This window comes from Nothobranchius furzeri, chromosome 12 (genome assembly GCF_043380555.1).
Source record: "Nothobranchius furzeri strain GRZ-AD chromosome 12, NfurGRZ-RIMD1, whole genome shotgun sequence".
NCBI classification, from domain to species: Eukaryota; Metazoa; Chordata; class Actinopteri; order Cyprinodontiformes; family Nothobranchiidae; genus Nothobranchius; species Nothobranchius furzeri.
Genome location: NC_091752.1, coordinates 30,108,237 through 30,124,604, shown reverse-complemented (window position 1 = coordinate 30,124,604; position 16,368 = coordinate 30,108,237). Strand labels below are relative to the sequence as shown.

Here is a 16,368-nt window from a genome sequence, read left to right as displayed (position 1 = left end):
AGCTGTCCAGACTGGTGATTGTGGGTGACTTTAACATCCACGTTGATGATCCCTCTGATCACTTTGCCGTGGATTTCTCCAGCCTTATGGACTCCTTCAGCTTTACCCAGCATGTTTCTGGCCCCACACACACCGGGGGCACACTCTAGACCTTGTGTTTACCCTGAGTCTAAATGCTGACAGTGGTTGTCCTGAGGACGTTTATATTTCAGATCACCATAGCATTTTCTATAAATTGTCCCTTTCTGTGTCCCCACCTCCTGCTCGCCGTATGGTTAGTTCTTGTTTTCTTAATGAGAGCACAGCTAGAACTTTTTCTGCTGCTTTTGATCCACCCTGTTCTTCTGATAACGACCCTGAATCCTTACCTTCTCATTTTAACGAGAACTTCCTCTCCAATCTGGACAACATCTGTCCTGTCAGAACCAGATCAGTTCCTGCAGTGAACCCTACTCCCTGGTTTAATGACAGCCTTCGCAGCCTAAAGTGCCATTGCACAAAAAATTAGAACTTGTGGAAGAAAACCCATCTCCACGTCTATCTGCTGCACCTAAAGGATCTTCTGACATCCTTTAACTCTGCAGTCAGAGAAGCGAGGTTTCCTATTTTTCCAACCTGGTGTCCCAGAGCAAAGGGAACCCCAAGGTGCTGTTTAACACCATCAGCAGCATTGTCTCTCCTGCCTCTCCTACAGCCTCCATCCACTCTGTTACAGACTGTGAGAACTTTCTGTCTTTCTTTGTGTACAAAGTCAATAAGGTTAGATCTAGCATCTCTCCTTCAGCCTTATCGCTGCCTCTCCCAACTCCAACCAGGCCCATCATCCTAGATAGCTTTGCTCCTGTTTCTTTGCCTGAGTTAACCAAACTAGTTAACTCTATGAAGACCTCTGCATGCCCCCTCGACATCTTACCCTCATCTTTGTTTAAAAGTGCTTTTCAGTGCATCGGTCCCAGCGTGCTCTCTATAATTAATGCTTCTCAGGTCCCTGCTTACTTTAAAAATGCTGTTATCCACCCACTTCTTAAAAAACCACGTTGTGACACCTCTCTCCATAGCAGCTTCAGACCCATCTCTAAACTTCCGTACATCTCCAAGATCTTGGAAAAGGTTGTGGCTAAATAACTCACAGCTGATCTTGATGAACATAACAAATATAACTGCTTACAGTCAGGTTTTCGTAGAGCTCATTCTACTGAAACAGCTCTTCTTAGGGTCTCTAATGATCTTCAGACTCACAGTGATGCAGGGGACTGTTCTGTTCTGGTCCTGCTGGACCTGACTGCAGCCTATGACACTGTTGACCATCACCTGCTACTGGAGAGGCTGAGAGACTGGGTAGGCTTATCACGATCTGCTCTGGAGTGGTTCTCCTCTTACCTTTCTGAGCACTCCTTTTCTGTGGCCGTCTCCAAGTTTAGGTCCTCCACCACCTCTCTTACCCATGGTGTCCCACAAGGTTCTGTGCTGGGGGTCTCTGCTCTTCCTCCTCTATCTGCTCCCTCTTCAGCGCATCCTGAGCTCCTTAAAAGGAATCTCCTACCATCTTTATGCAGATGACATCCAACTGTACATCTCCTTTAAGCCCCATGAGATGTTTAAGCTGCAGCTGTTACACACCTGCTTAGACTCTATCAAAACCTGGATGGCTGGGAACTTTCTTCAGCTGAATGAAGATAAGACTGAGATCCTCATCTGTGCCCCAGACAAGCTGGTTCCCAAAGTCAGAGACTCTCTTGGTCAGCTTGCTTCTCACACCAAACCTTCCATCAGGAATCTTGGCGTGACCTTTGACCCAGCTCTCACCCTGGATTCTCATGTCAGTTCTCTTGTTCGCTCTTCCTTCTTCCATCTCAGGAACATTGCTAAGCTGACTCCCGTTCTGTCTCGCTCTGAACTTGAGACAGTTATCCACTCCTTCATCTCCTCACGCTTAGACTACTGTAACTCTCTTTTCACGTGTCTGAGCAGAACCTCCCTGAACCGTCTACAGGTGGTTCAGAATGCCTGTGCTTGGCTTCTGACCAAGTCCTCCGAACACACCCACATCACCCCGCTTCTCCTCCAGCTTCATTTGCTGCCAGTCAACTTCAGGGTTCATTTCAAGATCCTGGTTCTGGTCTATAGGGCCTTACATGGACAAGCACCACCTTACATTGGTGATCTTCTTAGTCCCTACACCCCCAGCAGGTCCCTGAGGTCCAGTGATCAAAGACTATTGGTTGTGCAGCGCACCAGGCTAAAGACCAAAGGTGACAGATCATTTGCTGCTGTGGCCCCCAGACTCTGGAACTCTCTCCCCCTGAGCCTGAGATCAGTGGACTCAGTGGTCTCCTGCAAAAAGCAGCTGAAGACTCACTTGTTCAAGCTTTTGTATGACCTTCTTCACCACTCTCTCTTTATTCTGCTCTCCCCACTTATTCCACCTTCCTCAGGATCCACTGATTTCCCTCTTTCCTATTCACTCTCTCAATTTCTTAACACTTTTTAATCACAATTGTCTATTTTTTGCTCATTTAAAATATATTTTAATCATTTTCTAAATTCTTTTTTATATTTTTACATTTTTTGTTTTTGTGAAGCGCCTCGTGATTTTTTTATCTTGAGAGGCACTATAGAAATGATTCTTCTTCTTCTTCTCCTTCTTCTTCTTCTTCTTCTTCTTCTTCTTCTTCTTCTTCTTCTTCTTCTCCTTCTTCTTCTTCTTCTCCTTCTTCTTCTTCTTCTTCTCCTTCTTCTCCTTCTTCTTCTTCTTCTTCTTCTTCTTCAATGCAAGGACTGAGACGGCTACATAAGTATAACACGATCAAAGCCCGGAAGCTGCCACAAGTCCATTCTGATGTCAGCAGAGTAAATCACATTTCATAACCAGCTTTTTTGGGGGATTAACAGAAGAAAAAAGTAGCAATTCTCTAGCAAGGACCACAATATATTAATCCAAGTTTGCTAATGAATGCTTTAATTATGTATTATTAGATAATAGTCAGCTATTTGTCCTTTCACAAAGCAAGTGCATCCAAACCTTCTGAATGGTGTCCAGCATGGACCATCCTCCATTCCAAGGCTTTGTGGACTTTCTCATGCAGTTCAGACTGGCCATGCTGTGCCACTTCCTGTCCTCCAGTTTTCTATAAAATGCGTTGGCCAGCATCAAAACGCTGTCGTACAGGTAGAGATTGGACACCTGTCAGAAGGAAGAAAGGCATGCACTTTTCAGAAAAATTTATTCTTGGATTTTTGTTGTTCACTGCAGCATGGAACACAAATACAACAAAGAAAACCAATACAACTACTTGGGATCTAGAAAATATGACAAAGCCCTGTGGGGGATCTCTGCTTGCGAAGCAGGAGCATAGTAGTTTTTCTCCATGAAAAATTGATGGGGACGAATAAATATTTTCTCTTTTGTTGGTTTGTTTTCTCTTTTTTGGAAGACCCAATTCTTTTATTCAAAGCCATCTATGGTTTAAATGGAGTTTCGAGGTTAAGAGTTGATTTTTAATTTCTGATGAGTGATGGATTAAGTCTTCCTGGAGTTCATTCAACTTCCCTGTGTCACGGTGTGACAATTGATTTGATCGGTTTTCTGGGTCAAATCAAGTTGCACCTCCTCACGGGAAAAGACCCACAGAAACAATTTCAGCTGCTACTCCAGGCACTCGGTTCATAACGTGTTTAGAATTCACCGTTTGGAGCAGCCAGTCACCAACTTGGCTTCACATGCCTCAAGGCCTGTGAGTCGGTCGTCAAATTCAGGTGAAAATTTAGCTCCAAACATCTGAGGTCACGTCACAGTTTGTGGGTTGTGAAGGAGATTAGTGCAGGTAAATCACGCCCATCTTTTACTGTGAAACTATTCTGATAAATGCTTTTACTGCCATTACCTGATATTTAACCCTCTTTCATGTGAATTATTGAGGACTGAGGGTGCAGGCGCCACATGGTTTTGCCATCTGTCCATAGAATGGATAAAAAGGAAAAGGAACATTTCAATAGAGCCGCAGGGAACAGCCATTGAGCTCCAGATGGATTGAGCCAAACAGAAGTCTGAGAGGTGTAAGGAAACACTTTCAACTATTTATTGAATAATAAATGACAAACTCAACAAGGTTACTTTGAAGACAAAAAGGAAATAACTTTGTGTTGACTGACAACTCTGTATGACTGTCATTGGCTGGGTGTGGCCATAAATGGGTTCCTTTGTACTAAATTTTCTGATTAAAATCTGAGCAGGGTGCTTGTTTTTAGAATGTTCCAAAGCGTCTACCTCATAAAGTTTTGTATTACCTGTTGAGTTTGTTCTGGTAAAACTAATTTGTTGGTTTTAAAGGTCTCTTGAATGTCAGAATGAAATGACGTGAACTTTATTTTTTTTTGAAAATGAAGTGTTTTTGTCTTCTTTTTAAGTCTAAAGCAACAATTTTCTCTGTTCTTCCATTTGTTCTCCAGAAAAGAAGCGCACCAGTCATTTATATTCATGAGTGTCCATGTCGCTCATAATTATCTTGCCAAGGGAGCTTCACATACATTTAGTTGCATACATAATCAGTTATTATTGGCAGTTATATGACACTGTGTACCTTGGCTGCAAGGTGATGCTGTGCTTTAGGCTGATGATTGACTGAGCATTGCTATCTACTGAAATAAAGTTAAATTTAACAATTCATGGTTTTTGTGTCATCTCTGAAGATTGAAACTGGCACCCAGTGGAGAAATGGGTGTTAACTTAAAGGGGCATTATGGAAGTTTGACAGCCAAAACATGTATAGAAATAATAAATTTCTTCTTCATACATTCTCCTGCAATGCCCTGGTCCTGTAGAATGAGCCCTGGCATTTTTACTGTGATTGCCTGTTTTTCTGTAAAATCACAGAAAAAGAGAGCTGCTCGGGTCGAGCAGGCTGCTTCATGCGCGTTCACACTCAGGCATAGCCCGCAGCATTTGCTAACCGTAGCTTTAGCAGCAGAGAGAGGGGTAGTGCTCCTAACGCCTAGTGACGAACCTAGCTACATTTCTGAGGACCCTTAGCTACTTTCTGTAGAACTTTCTTCTAGATATTTCCTGCAAATTAGCAACAAAATGGCCATTTTCGCTCCGAACTGTTCTTTGGTTTGACGTTGTTTCAGCTGTCATCAACGATATACTTGTTACAGATACAAAAGACATCACTGGTGTTTTAGCTCACCTAGTAAGATGCAGTACTCTCGTGCAGGAGACCTGGGTTCGATTCTGGATGTGAACAAAATTTATTTAGAGTTTCTTTTTTACATTAATGGTATATTTTTTTTACAGTAAGATGCCCAAATTTTATTTGAGACTCGCCGAACGGCATTGAATTCACAAATTAAAAAAATGTGGGTTCAACTTTCATTTTGGAACAATTTTTCAAGCAAGGGAAGGGACAGCGGGAAAATGTCTGAACCCTTTATCTGAGCATGCAGGAAGACTGACCCATCATAAACCTTTGTCGGCTGTGCTGAAGAGAAAGGTACAGAACCAAATTATTTAACTAATTAGCTGCGCGTTCTCCTTCTCCTGTCCTCTGTCCTCCGGGCCACACACACACACACACACACACACACACACACACACATAAACACACAAGGGACTGTCTCAGCTGTTATTTTCGTTAAGGAGTGTGCACGTACAGCATGTGCGCCTCGTGCACGAGCCTACTATTGAAGCTGTGGCCTGAGGGGGCAATCGCGAGCATAAAAATTCAAAATTCCTTGAAGTCCCTTTAAAGACCAAGTTCTCTCATTTTTTTCAACACATATATAGTGGTCTCCAATATAATTAATATCTTGAGTCAACTTCTGTGAGGAGAAAAGCTTTCATGCTCCTATTTCAGGAAGTAGAATTAAGCCCGGGGCACATATGGAACTAGGATTGGGACAACATAACATGTACGTTGTACCATGTTTTGTAACTTGTATCATGTTTTGTATCTGTGACTTTTGTTTTGTAGCATGTAATTCATGTTTTGTAACACAACTTCCATTTTGTAGCATGTAATTCTCATTTTGTAACGTAACTTTGGTACGTTACATGAAACTTTTATTTTGCAACTTGCAGAAAAAAACAATGTACAAGTTTCAAATCACAACTTTCAAAACACAAATCTCAGTCTACAGTTACAAAACTCAAGTCTACAAGTACAAAACATTTTGTCCCAATTCTAGCTTTCCTCCAACAGGAATTGTCTTCGACAGAAATCCAAGACTCATGATTGGCTGGTCAGACAAAGCCTGTCATTGGTTCGTTGGGATGCAATCTAGAATTGGGACAAAATGTTTTGTACTTGTAGACTTAAGTTTTGTAACTGTAGACTAAAGCCTGGTTTATGCTTCTCCGTCAGCTCCGCAAGGGACATACACGCACGGATTGACGGAAGCGTTTTGCTCTTTTACTTCTCCGTCTCCTGGAGAGCGTTGCAAAACAATTGCCCGGCAGGACCACAGAGGGCGTAGCGCTGTTCTGTGGTATTCTGTCATGTATTGGTCCAAGATCGTGTGTTTATATTGTGTTTTTTGTGTTTATAAGAGACTTTTAACACGGACATATTTGTCTCTCATTCTCCCACCGCTTCATGCGCTCCCCACCTCTAAACCCACGTTTCCTGTTATTTCCGTCCACAAATAAAACGCTTGCTGCGCATCTTTTCACTCCTCCAGTCACGGGAGAATTAAACGTTCATGTTTTTAGAGTTTTTTCGCGAGGTATTCTTCAAGCTTCTCCGTGTCTGCCGCTAGTTATCCTCGGCTCTCTTTGCAATGGCGGCGCTGTAAACAACAGCGGCGTCCTGACCAATCACAAGCTTGCGTAATCCGTCTCGTTCGACGGATGTTTAAAAAAGTGGGCTCGACTCCGTACGTAATTGCGTGCCCTACGCAAGGACGGATAATGGCGTTGCGTGTCTCCGCACTGACGCAGACGGAGAAGCATAAATCAGGCTTAAGATGCGTGTTTTGAGAGTTGTGAGATGAAACTTGAACATTGATTTTTTTCTGCAAGTTACAAAATAAAAGTTTCACGTTACGTACAAAATGTTACATGGTACAAAATGAGAATTACAAGTTAAAAAACAAAAGTTACAGTTACAAACCAAAAGTTACAGGTTACACAGCTTGGTACAAGTTACATGTAATATTGTTCCAATCTTAGTTCCATAGGCACACCGGAGACAGACGCGCTGCAATTTTAAATAGGAGCCATTATAGATAATAAGAGTGGGCATACGGGGAACACTGTGCCGTGCTTAGGCATTAAAGATAGGCGCTAGTTCTATCTTAAGTGCCACGGCTGTTTACAACATTGTGAAGTACTTTACAACAGACATTACAACGCAGAACGGCTTTACGGCACAAACTCAGCCGCCAGCACAAACCCAGCCACAGTTTTGATAACTTTAAAGTACTATTGCTATTAAAATATTCCAATAGTGTCAGTCCTTGATCGGAACCACGCTATTCTGTCGGTGCCTTAAAAAGTACCAAATTCAGTGTCCACATCTAAATGTGACTATTCCATTGACCCAGTTTCCTCTACAATGTTGTCTCACACTGAATGCATAAGAGTTGGCAGCCCTGCATGTTGTAGAGTTGCTAATGCTAACGGTTAGCTTCTATTTGGCGATACATTCTCTGCCTCCCCTGTCATGAACCATTATTGGTGAGTCCATTAAAGACATCTTTCACTCATATTTTTAATACATTTGCAGTGATCTATAGAAAAAATGCCTTATAAGTCATACTCTGGATAAAAACAGTTTTCGTATGCCTGTTTCAGAGTGGAGAATTCAGGAGAAAATAGCTTCAGACAGCAGGATTTGGAGTCTTATTTCCTGATAATCTGACGTCTCGTCTCTGATTGGCCAACAGCCACATGACTATCACAGAATCCATTTGCTTTGCAACGTTGATGTTTTATCTTTACAAATAGCATAAGCCTGGAGAAGTTCTCCCGTGCTGTGAAGTTCCTAATGATAACAGTTAGCTTATACCAGTCTGAATGTTCTCAGCTGTTTCCTGGACGCTAATCCAACAACAGCCTTCCCCGTAACGAGCCAATTGGGTGAGTCCATGAATGTTAAGTGACAGTGTGATATAGACTTGTCAGACTTCAAATCCTAGGGTTTCACTGTGTATTTTCTATCAGAAGCTAAGGCAGGAGATAGGGGTAGGAGACTGTTTTCATGTTCAGCCTGCATGAAAAACGCAGTGGCTGATCATTTATAGAAAAAAGGAGTACAAAATTTCTCAAAGGAGGACCTTTTTAATGCAAATTTTCGGTGTGACATAGATTTGAGTGGCTTTTTCTCACCACAGCATTGCAGTCTATTTAATATTAGTGGCTAATGCCAGAACTGGGAGTAGAAGACTATTTTCACGTTTAGCCTGCATGTGAAACTCTTGAACTTGGTCTTTAATATAATCAAAGAACTGTTTTGAGAGCATATCCCTAGACTAATGGGCCAACACATCATAACCACTGGGAGGTGAAGTTACTTGTATTTACTAGTTTCAATTAACACTTTTACTAGTACCCTGGTTTAGCCTGACACACAAGTAAACTGCCACCTCATGGTCTAGGTTTTGATCCAATCAGAACAAACGGATGAATTTTTCACACATATTTGATGAGACTTTCTTTGTGAGATCAATATAATCAGTGAAAGGGTTATTTTTAATTTTTATTTTTTTACCTCAAGAGACTGCAGGTAGCCTTCCTGTGGATCACACAGCAGGGAGGAAATGCGATGATTGTTCCTCATACAGCGAACGTTGGTGTCCCTCCACAATGGGAAAATCTGACGAATGATTGTCATCCGGCCCAAAGAGCTGTGAACCAACTCCATGATGTCTGCATCACTTACCTCCTGGAGAGGAAAATGACAGGAGATTTTCAGTGCTTCCACTAAATCAAGTAAAACATCTCAGATCAGCCATGGTGCCTGTTGGCTGAGATATCTTGATTAAAATACAAAACATTTCAATAAGTCGTTGTTGGACTACTAATTCTTAGGCTTGGATTCACATGCAATTCCATCTGTTAAAATACATTATTTTTATTTGTACATCTGGACATTTTTATCAGTTTAACCAAAAAACAACTTATTTCTAAATCCATAGTTTTGTCAAACTATGAGATCCTATTGAAAATGTTTATCGGTATTCCAATTAGGATGAAAAATTGATGCTCCTTTAATAAATATCCTTTACAAAAGCAGCACAGGCGACTCCTGGTTTCCTTCAGTGTGGGATGCTTGCAGGATCAGATCTATATTCATAAGACACTGTGCTGCCTGCTAGTCTCCAGAGCAGAACTATGGTCAATGCTGAGGCAGACAGTGGGTCTCATGAGAAACATCAGATTCATATAGTTCCTGACAATAAAGCTGTGAGGTCAGGTTGAATCTTAGCTGCTCCAGGGTGTTTTATTCCTGACCATGCTCTGAATACATGCTCTCAATCGTTGGCCTTCATCAGATGTTTTGATCTCTTTGTTTAGCATAAACCTTTCAGTTTTTATTGCAGGTCCATGGGTACACTTAATGTTAATTTGCCCAGGTCTCTGTGGTTGTATAGTGCTTCTGTTTATTGTAATGTGGCTTTAGAAGCTTTTATCTTGACATTGTGTTGAGATCTATTTTTTACCCTTACCAATTTTAAACATTAGCTTTGCTTTTTTTTCTTTTCAATTTTGTTTCTAATTTTGTTTACCTTTAGCTTTTCACATTCTATGTCCAGATCATGTCGTAACGTTACAAAAACAGAGAAATGATGCAGCTAATACATTCTCTTAGTTTTTTTTTAATTTTTTTTATATTTATTTTTTTTCATCAATGTGAGTAAAAGCCCCTCAGGAAATTTTTGTTCATCTGATTTTATTTTTTTTTTCCCGTTTCCCCCTGACTCTTCATAGCTAGTCAGCTGGAAACTATGAATATTCATTAGTTGGTGCGACACATTAATCAGACAAATTATGTCCCTTGGTTCACCGAGCTGAACCCCGATGTCCAAATTAATATCTGGGAGTGCCACATGGTCCAAGTGTTCTGTCACCATCACAGGTAACATTTATGTCATAACCTGAACCTACAGTAAAACTGACCAACAGGACATGGACCTGGAAACATGTGTCTACTATACAAGCGGGAAAATGTCTGAACCCGTCATTCAAGCTAGAATGTTGCAGCTACTGCTGTATAAAACATCTAAGTACCATAACGGTCCCCCCATGTTTTTAAAACAATCAAAGGCATGGACTGTAATCAATTAAAGTTACTGACTTAAATCAAAGTATCACTTCTAATACAAACTGGTTTTCAAATCTACAGTCATCAGGTAATTGTGTTTCTGGTCAGACTTTTAAAACCATTAATAAAGTCCAGCCCAGCTTCAGTGACAAGCTAGTGAACATTAATCAATTCCAGCTGACAACGACACTAAATTATCCTCTTTGAGCGTTCGTTCTATGTTATTAACCTTTCACTGGAAATAGCATTTTTACAGGTAATTATGTAATTTAAAAGCAAGCTATGGTATTGTTTTTTATTCAAGTGGCACACAGCTTAGCTGACAGGCAGTGGGTGTCAAGAATGGAGAACAAAGCTCTGGGCTAGACATTCATTTGAGTTCTTGACTATAAAAACATTTTCATGTGATCTGAACATATTGAAAGAAAAGACAACAGGTTGATTAGTCTCGTTCCTTTTCCTGATGACAGAACTTTTTAAATCTATTATTTTCCATTTTAAGGTGAGCATAAGTCAGCCCAAAAAAAACCAGATAAGATATTTCCAGTATGTGTGATTCACATCGACCAGCAACTCATACTTACAACATCACTTTAAGGGAAGTGGTCACTTGACTCACCTTTCGAAAGACATGCCCACCTTTGAAAAAAGCTAAACAACTGGACCTACTAATTAATGTGTTCACCCTCCATCATCATCATTACCCATAATTCCCCAGCATGCTGGTTGAACCCAATATACTGAGGTAAAATGGGAGTTTTCACACATTAAACCATCATTTCATGTCGATAACAGTTGAACCCAGACTTGCAGATGCTTTCATTTGCAACACCACATAATTGATACAATTTTTTTCAATTACATTAAGATAATACTGATTAAAAGATGATTTCTCAACTTGATTAAATACCAGGGGTTACCAACATCTGGTGTTGTGGTAAAAACCACCCCCCTTCCAATCACAAATGTTCTGTTGATGTAAGGAATAGCTGGCAAGGCAGAAAATGCGGCTCTAACCCATGGCACGATTGTCACTTAGCTGATGCCACCAGCTATTTGTAATCACAGCTGGGTTCCTCACTGAGTCGCAACGTGCTCAGTCACTTTAAATTATTTAAGGGGGAAGTGCACCAGCTTAAGGAGGAAAATTAATGTGTGACCTACATGGCACAACAGTTGTTTGAAAACGGCTTATAAACAATACAATAAAATAAGGTTATGGTTTATTTGCATTAAAGGTTATACATGATGAACACACTGCCAGAATACTGACTAATAATCTAATCACGTGATTAGATAAATAATGTGAATGTATGTTTTGAAAAATCCAGTCGAGAGCTCATCACAGCCAGCTCTAGATTTTTATGGTTCTTCAATTGGGTTTGAAATCTAATCACCACAGGCAACAGATGTTATAACCGTGAAACTTCAGCCAGCAGATGAGGTGTGAAGATGTGAATGGGGAAAAAAAGCTGGGCAGGTATGAAATTATTGCTGCTAGAGTGATGCTCGTCTGTTTGCAATGATGTGAGGCTTTAATGACCACACCTGTGGCATAGCACGCAGAATGATGAGAAGTGTGTCTTTCATTACTGCTTCCTGTCATAATGTTTTAATTAACAGAAACAGCTGAATCACATAATGCATTCCTCAGTGCATTTGCATGCACATGATCATTTCAAACGGAAAAAAAATAATGCTGCCAGGAAATCAACAATGTGGCTGGAGTTTAGTTTTTGCTGTGCTTAAGACATCAAACAGAATGAGTAGCACTTTGAACGTGTTTAATAATTTAGCCTATTGTAGGAAGAATATTTGTTCACTCTTAGGTATAAGCACAACTATAGCTTCCCGCTACCTTTGCATCAGCTTGTTTGGGTGGGAAATTTAACACTTGGGTTTAAGAATACATAATTTGGCCTTTGATCTCACAAGCCTCTTTCAGAAAACAATGCCGCCAATTTGCCGCAACACTCAGGGAGCCTTAGGTCATTTATAAGTGGCCAGTCCGAGGCAGTTATGAGACGCAATCGTGTCCGTTTACAAAAGATTACGTAATAGAGATATAAAGGGGGTATGGCGGTGGTCTCTACGCTGCCGCGGACTTCTGTTTAAGTTGGACTTAAAGCGGCTTTCCAGAGTTTTCCTCTTTCAGAAATTATGTATGATTTGTCAGAAATCCTTAAAAGTGATTATCTTATCATGTACTGTGATATAATATAAGCAATACGTCTTTTTTGTTTGTTTGTTTGTTTTTGCTAAGCACGCCCCCTGCCCGGCAGAGCTCCAAGCAATAGCAATCTGAGCACCGACCGGAACTAACCAGTGGCATTAGACTTCCGCTTAGACGCTTCACATTTAAAGAATAACTCGGCTGATGCAGAGTTGATGAACTTTTCACAGACAAGAAAGTCTCTAAAATATAAATATATGAAAACACAACATGACATGAGAACAATACTCGTAAAAGAACGTGTTTAGCTCTGTTTGTCGGCTACAGAAGCACATTTATAAACAGAAACGAGAAGTCGACATCTTAAAAAAACTGAGGAACAACGGTTTTGTGTGATACGCTTGCCAGCCACTAGATGGTGCCATTGGATAAAAGAAATACTCCGGTAAGACACTTTCAATTGCTTTTTATTGCAATCGAAGCCGCTCTCATTACGTTTTTTTTCACAAGCCTATGGCAAATAGGTGTTTGTCCTCCACAGTCCCCATGATCTGAGCTCCAGCTCTAATAAAGAAACTTCCGGAGCTCTGCTTAACAGTTTAACATTCCGGAGCTCAGTTTAACATTTCAGCAGATTCTGGTTACAAAAGCAAAACTTACTGCCCATGAACTTTTATTTTCAATATTGTTTTCTGCCGGAGCTCGGCAGGAATTCTATACGCGATCATGACACCTCCCTCTGTTGCGCCAAGGCGTATCATGCATTCACAAGTCTGGTATTACTACCAAGCATGCCAGCATGAAAGCCGCAAATTTCCCAGACCTCCATGCCGCCATGACGCGTTCATAAGACACACAGTATTATGCAAGCATGGTGTGTATTTTCAAAGTGGCAGCATGGAGATGTGGGAATTTTGAAGCAATCATGCCGCAGTAATATTGCCACAACACCATACTTGTTAAGGCATATTACACCTTGGCGCAAAAGAGGGTGGTGTCACATTCCCACGTAGAATTATTGACATACTCAGGCTGGAAACTAAATAGAAAATGAAAGTAAACATGGCCAGTAAGTTTGGAGCTGCTTCGATCGCAATAAAAAGCAAGTTATGTCCAAGTTAAACGGAAGCCCGCTGCAGCACAGCGAGTGCCCCATACCCCATTTATACCACCATTGCCTAATCTTTTGCAAGAACGACACGATTGCATCACATGACCTCCACGGTGTGACCACTTATAAACAACCAAAGGCTCTCTGATGCCTGCTCAGCGTTGTGGCAAATGGGCAGCATTGTTTTAATAAAGACACATCAGAGTGACCAATCTTGTAAAAAAATAAAACAGTATTATACATTTTCAGTGAACCCACTTTTTACATTTACAATCATGATGGTGGATTTCTTAACCTAACACCAAACCCTAACCCTCTGAACACAAAAAGATTTATTTATGACATGTAAATTAGGTGTCATAGATGCTCACTGAAACAGAAAGATTCTCAACATCAAATCATGTCTTGATAGAGGACATTCACTCCATCCGATAAAAAATCTCCTGTGATCCACCTACTAATCACCAACTGATGCAGCAACGGTTGTGTTAAAAGAATATTTTCCAACTGAGTTGGTTGATAGGCAGTTGCCCGAGACATCAGTCTTATTATGACTTTCCTCTTCGACTGTGTCACAGCAGGCACAGCCACCTAATCCATCAAACTGTTTCTCAAGTGTCACTGTCCCGCTTTTGAAGGGGAGAAAAGCAACAACAACAACAAATCCGTCCAGGATGTGCAATCCATCTGAGTCAACTAGACAGTGTCAGATGTGGATCACTGTGCTAGCATCTGGAGCACCCTAGTTTAGTGGGTGGTTTAGCGAGATTCATGCCCGCCTATTATCCCTGTGCCCTCCTGCTCACTTCAAGTCCTGCTGCACTTGTTATCTAACAATTTCAAAGATTTTTTTTTTACTTTTTCAAACCCTCTCCAAGGACTCCGTTAGTCATTTATGTGATGAGAAAGTTTCATAACAGGAGAGCTCAGAAACTTTGTGACCTTCGTATACTCTTCTGCAATCGAAAGTGGAGGAAACATTTTAATGACAAAAACTTTGATTTAAAGCATAATAATACACCACATTGCAGTGTGGCTGATAGACGACAGTACCAGGAATCTGTTTTATCTGAATGTTTTTAGTTAATATTTTCTTTGGTAAATATCAAACACATATAGAAAATATGGATTGAGCCATTTGCAGAGAAAAAAATACACCACCAAAAATTATCTTGCAGATAAAAAGATAATAATACAGAATATTATTAATAAATAACAAATATAATAAATAATTGGAACTTTTTTTGCAGATGATGTTTTCTGGCTCTATTTAATATTTACTTCACTGACGATCGCGGTTGCACGATCTCAATCCGTCTCACCGTTGTGTGTTCTTATCGTGTTTAAAGCTTGACGACTACATTCTTCATGCCACATGCTGCTGTTGGTGGCAGATTAGCATAAATGTCTGTCATGTGAGCTGAATGAAATGTGAGACCTCACTTTGACCGCGTGGGGAGTCTTGTGGCTTCTGGGACAAGATGTTTGTGATAAAGTGACAGCGAGCATCACGATTACCTGGTTAAAATGTATGCCACAGCTCTATTATGATCATCTGAAAAGCTGCAACTGTCGCCAGGGACCGGGGCTGTTTTTCGGGGGAACAAGGCAACCGGGCACATTTATTTCCCTGCAGGATTTTGTGATAAAACTGGACTGTTTTTGATATTTCAGATTCTGTAAGCAGGAAAGAACTTCTAGATTTAGGTTAATATAACCCATTGCAAACTTCGAATAGGAGAACTTATAACTTATAAACTCAATCAATATAAAACAGCTTTGTGCTTTAATTCAGCCTCTTTTGAGAGAAACAGACATTCTGAATACATCAGGCATGGTTACATTTGCGTCTTGTTTTATTTTGATTGCAATGTAAAACACAAAAAGATGATTTGGAAGATAAAAAAGAAGAGAAAAAAACACTCCTTAGCAGCACACAGTTTTTCTTCTGTAGATGAGAAAAGCTGTGGAGGTTAGATTTGGTGAAGAATACCAGTCGGCATGACAGGTTATTGAATTTTGTTCTTAGTCTTTCCAACATGTCTGTAATATTTTCATTTCAAGGTGATTTTTAGCTGCATGGCTAACTTCCTGGCTGATGAAATGAAAAATGGAGGAAGAGAGAGAAGAAGCTGAAATAGCAGTGCAGCAGAGATAAGGCCAACGAAATCCTCAAGAGGTGCAAAGAGGGAAGAGAAAAAAAAACACGCTGGGTAAAATCTTAATCAGTTCCTGGCAGCTATATATTGCAAAATTTTTGTTTTCCTTCCACAGTTGGAACCTTAATAAGCATACAAAGATGCAAAAACATAAAAATGGCAGTCTTCTATAAAATCTAGTTTCAGCTTTTTAACACTCTTTAAGTTGTGTGTTTAAGTCTTTGAGATTTCAACCAGTTTTTCAGTTTTTTTTTTCGTTTTGTTTTTTTTCTTTATTGTTTTTTCTGTTCTTCAGTTGAATCAATTATGGTCACTTTTAAACTGTGGATTTGTTTTCAGTCATGTTTGTTGTTCAACTAAAATCACATGAATCACTTCCCTGTTTCTGCTGGTGTGCCCCAGGGCTCTGTCCTGGGCCCCTTTTCATACTATACTTTTTTTTTTCCACTCGGCTACATTGTTCAGAAACACAACATCCATTCTCATTGATATGCGGATGACACCCAGCTCTACCTCCCTACCAAACCCTCTACCTATCTTCTACTTTCCTCACTGACTTTCTGTGTACATAAAATTTACTCCTGGTTAACTTCCAACTTCCTTAAACTGAACACTTCTAAAACCAAAGTCCTCCCTGTGAACACACCTCACATTCTCTCCAAATCC

General features: G+C 40.4%; 1 protein-coding gene across 2 annotated transcripts in view; it reads right to left on the bottom strand.

Annotated features, from left to right (window-relative positions):
• grid1a (glutamate receptor, ionotropic, delta 1a) overlaps window positions 1–16,368 on the bottom strand; it is a 424,695-nt gene that overhangs the window by 62,902 nt on the left and 345,425 nt on the right. For both annotated transcript variants that reach the window (XM_015944768.3, XM_015944767.3), the window contains exons 6-7: window positions 8,706–8,879; window positions 3,023–3,184 (exon numbers count right to left, since the gene is read on the bottom strand). In XM_015944768.3, the coding sequence (XP_015800254.3) occupies window positions 3,023–3,184; window positions 8,706–8,879 (336 nt within the window). The remainder of the gene's footprint in view (window positions 1–3,022; window positions 3,185–8,705; window positions 8,880–16,368) is intronic.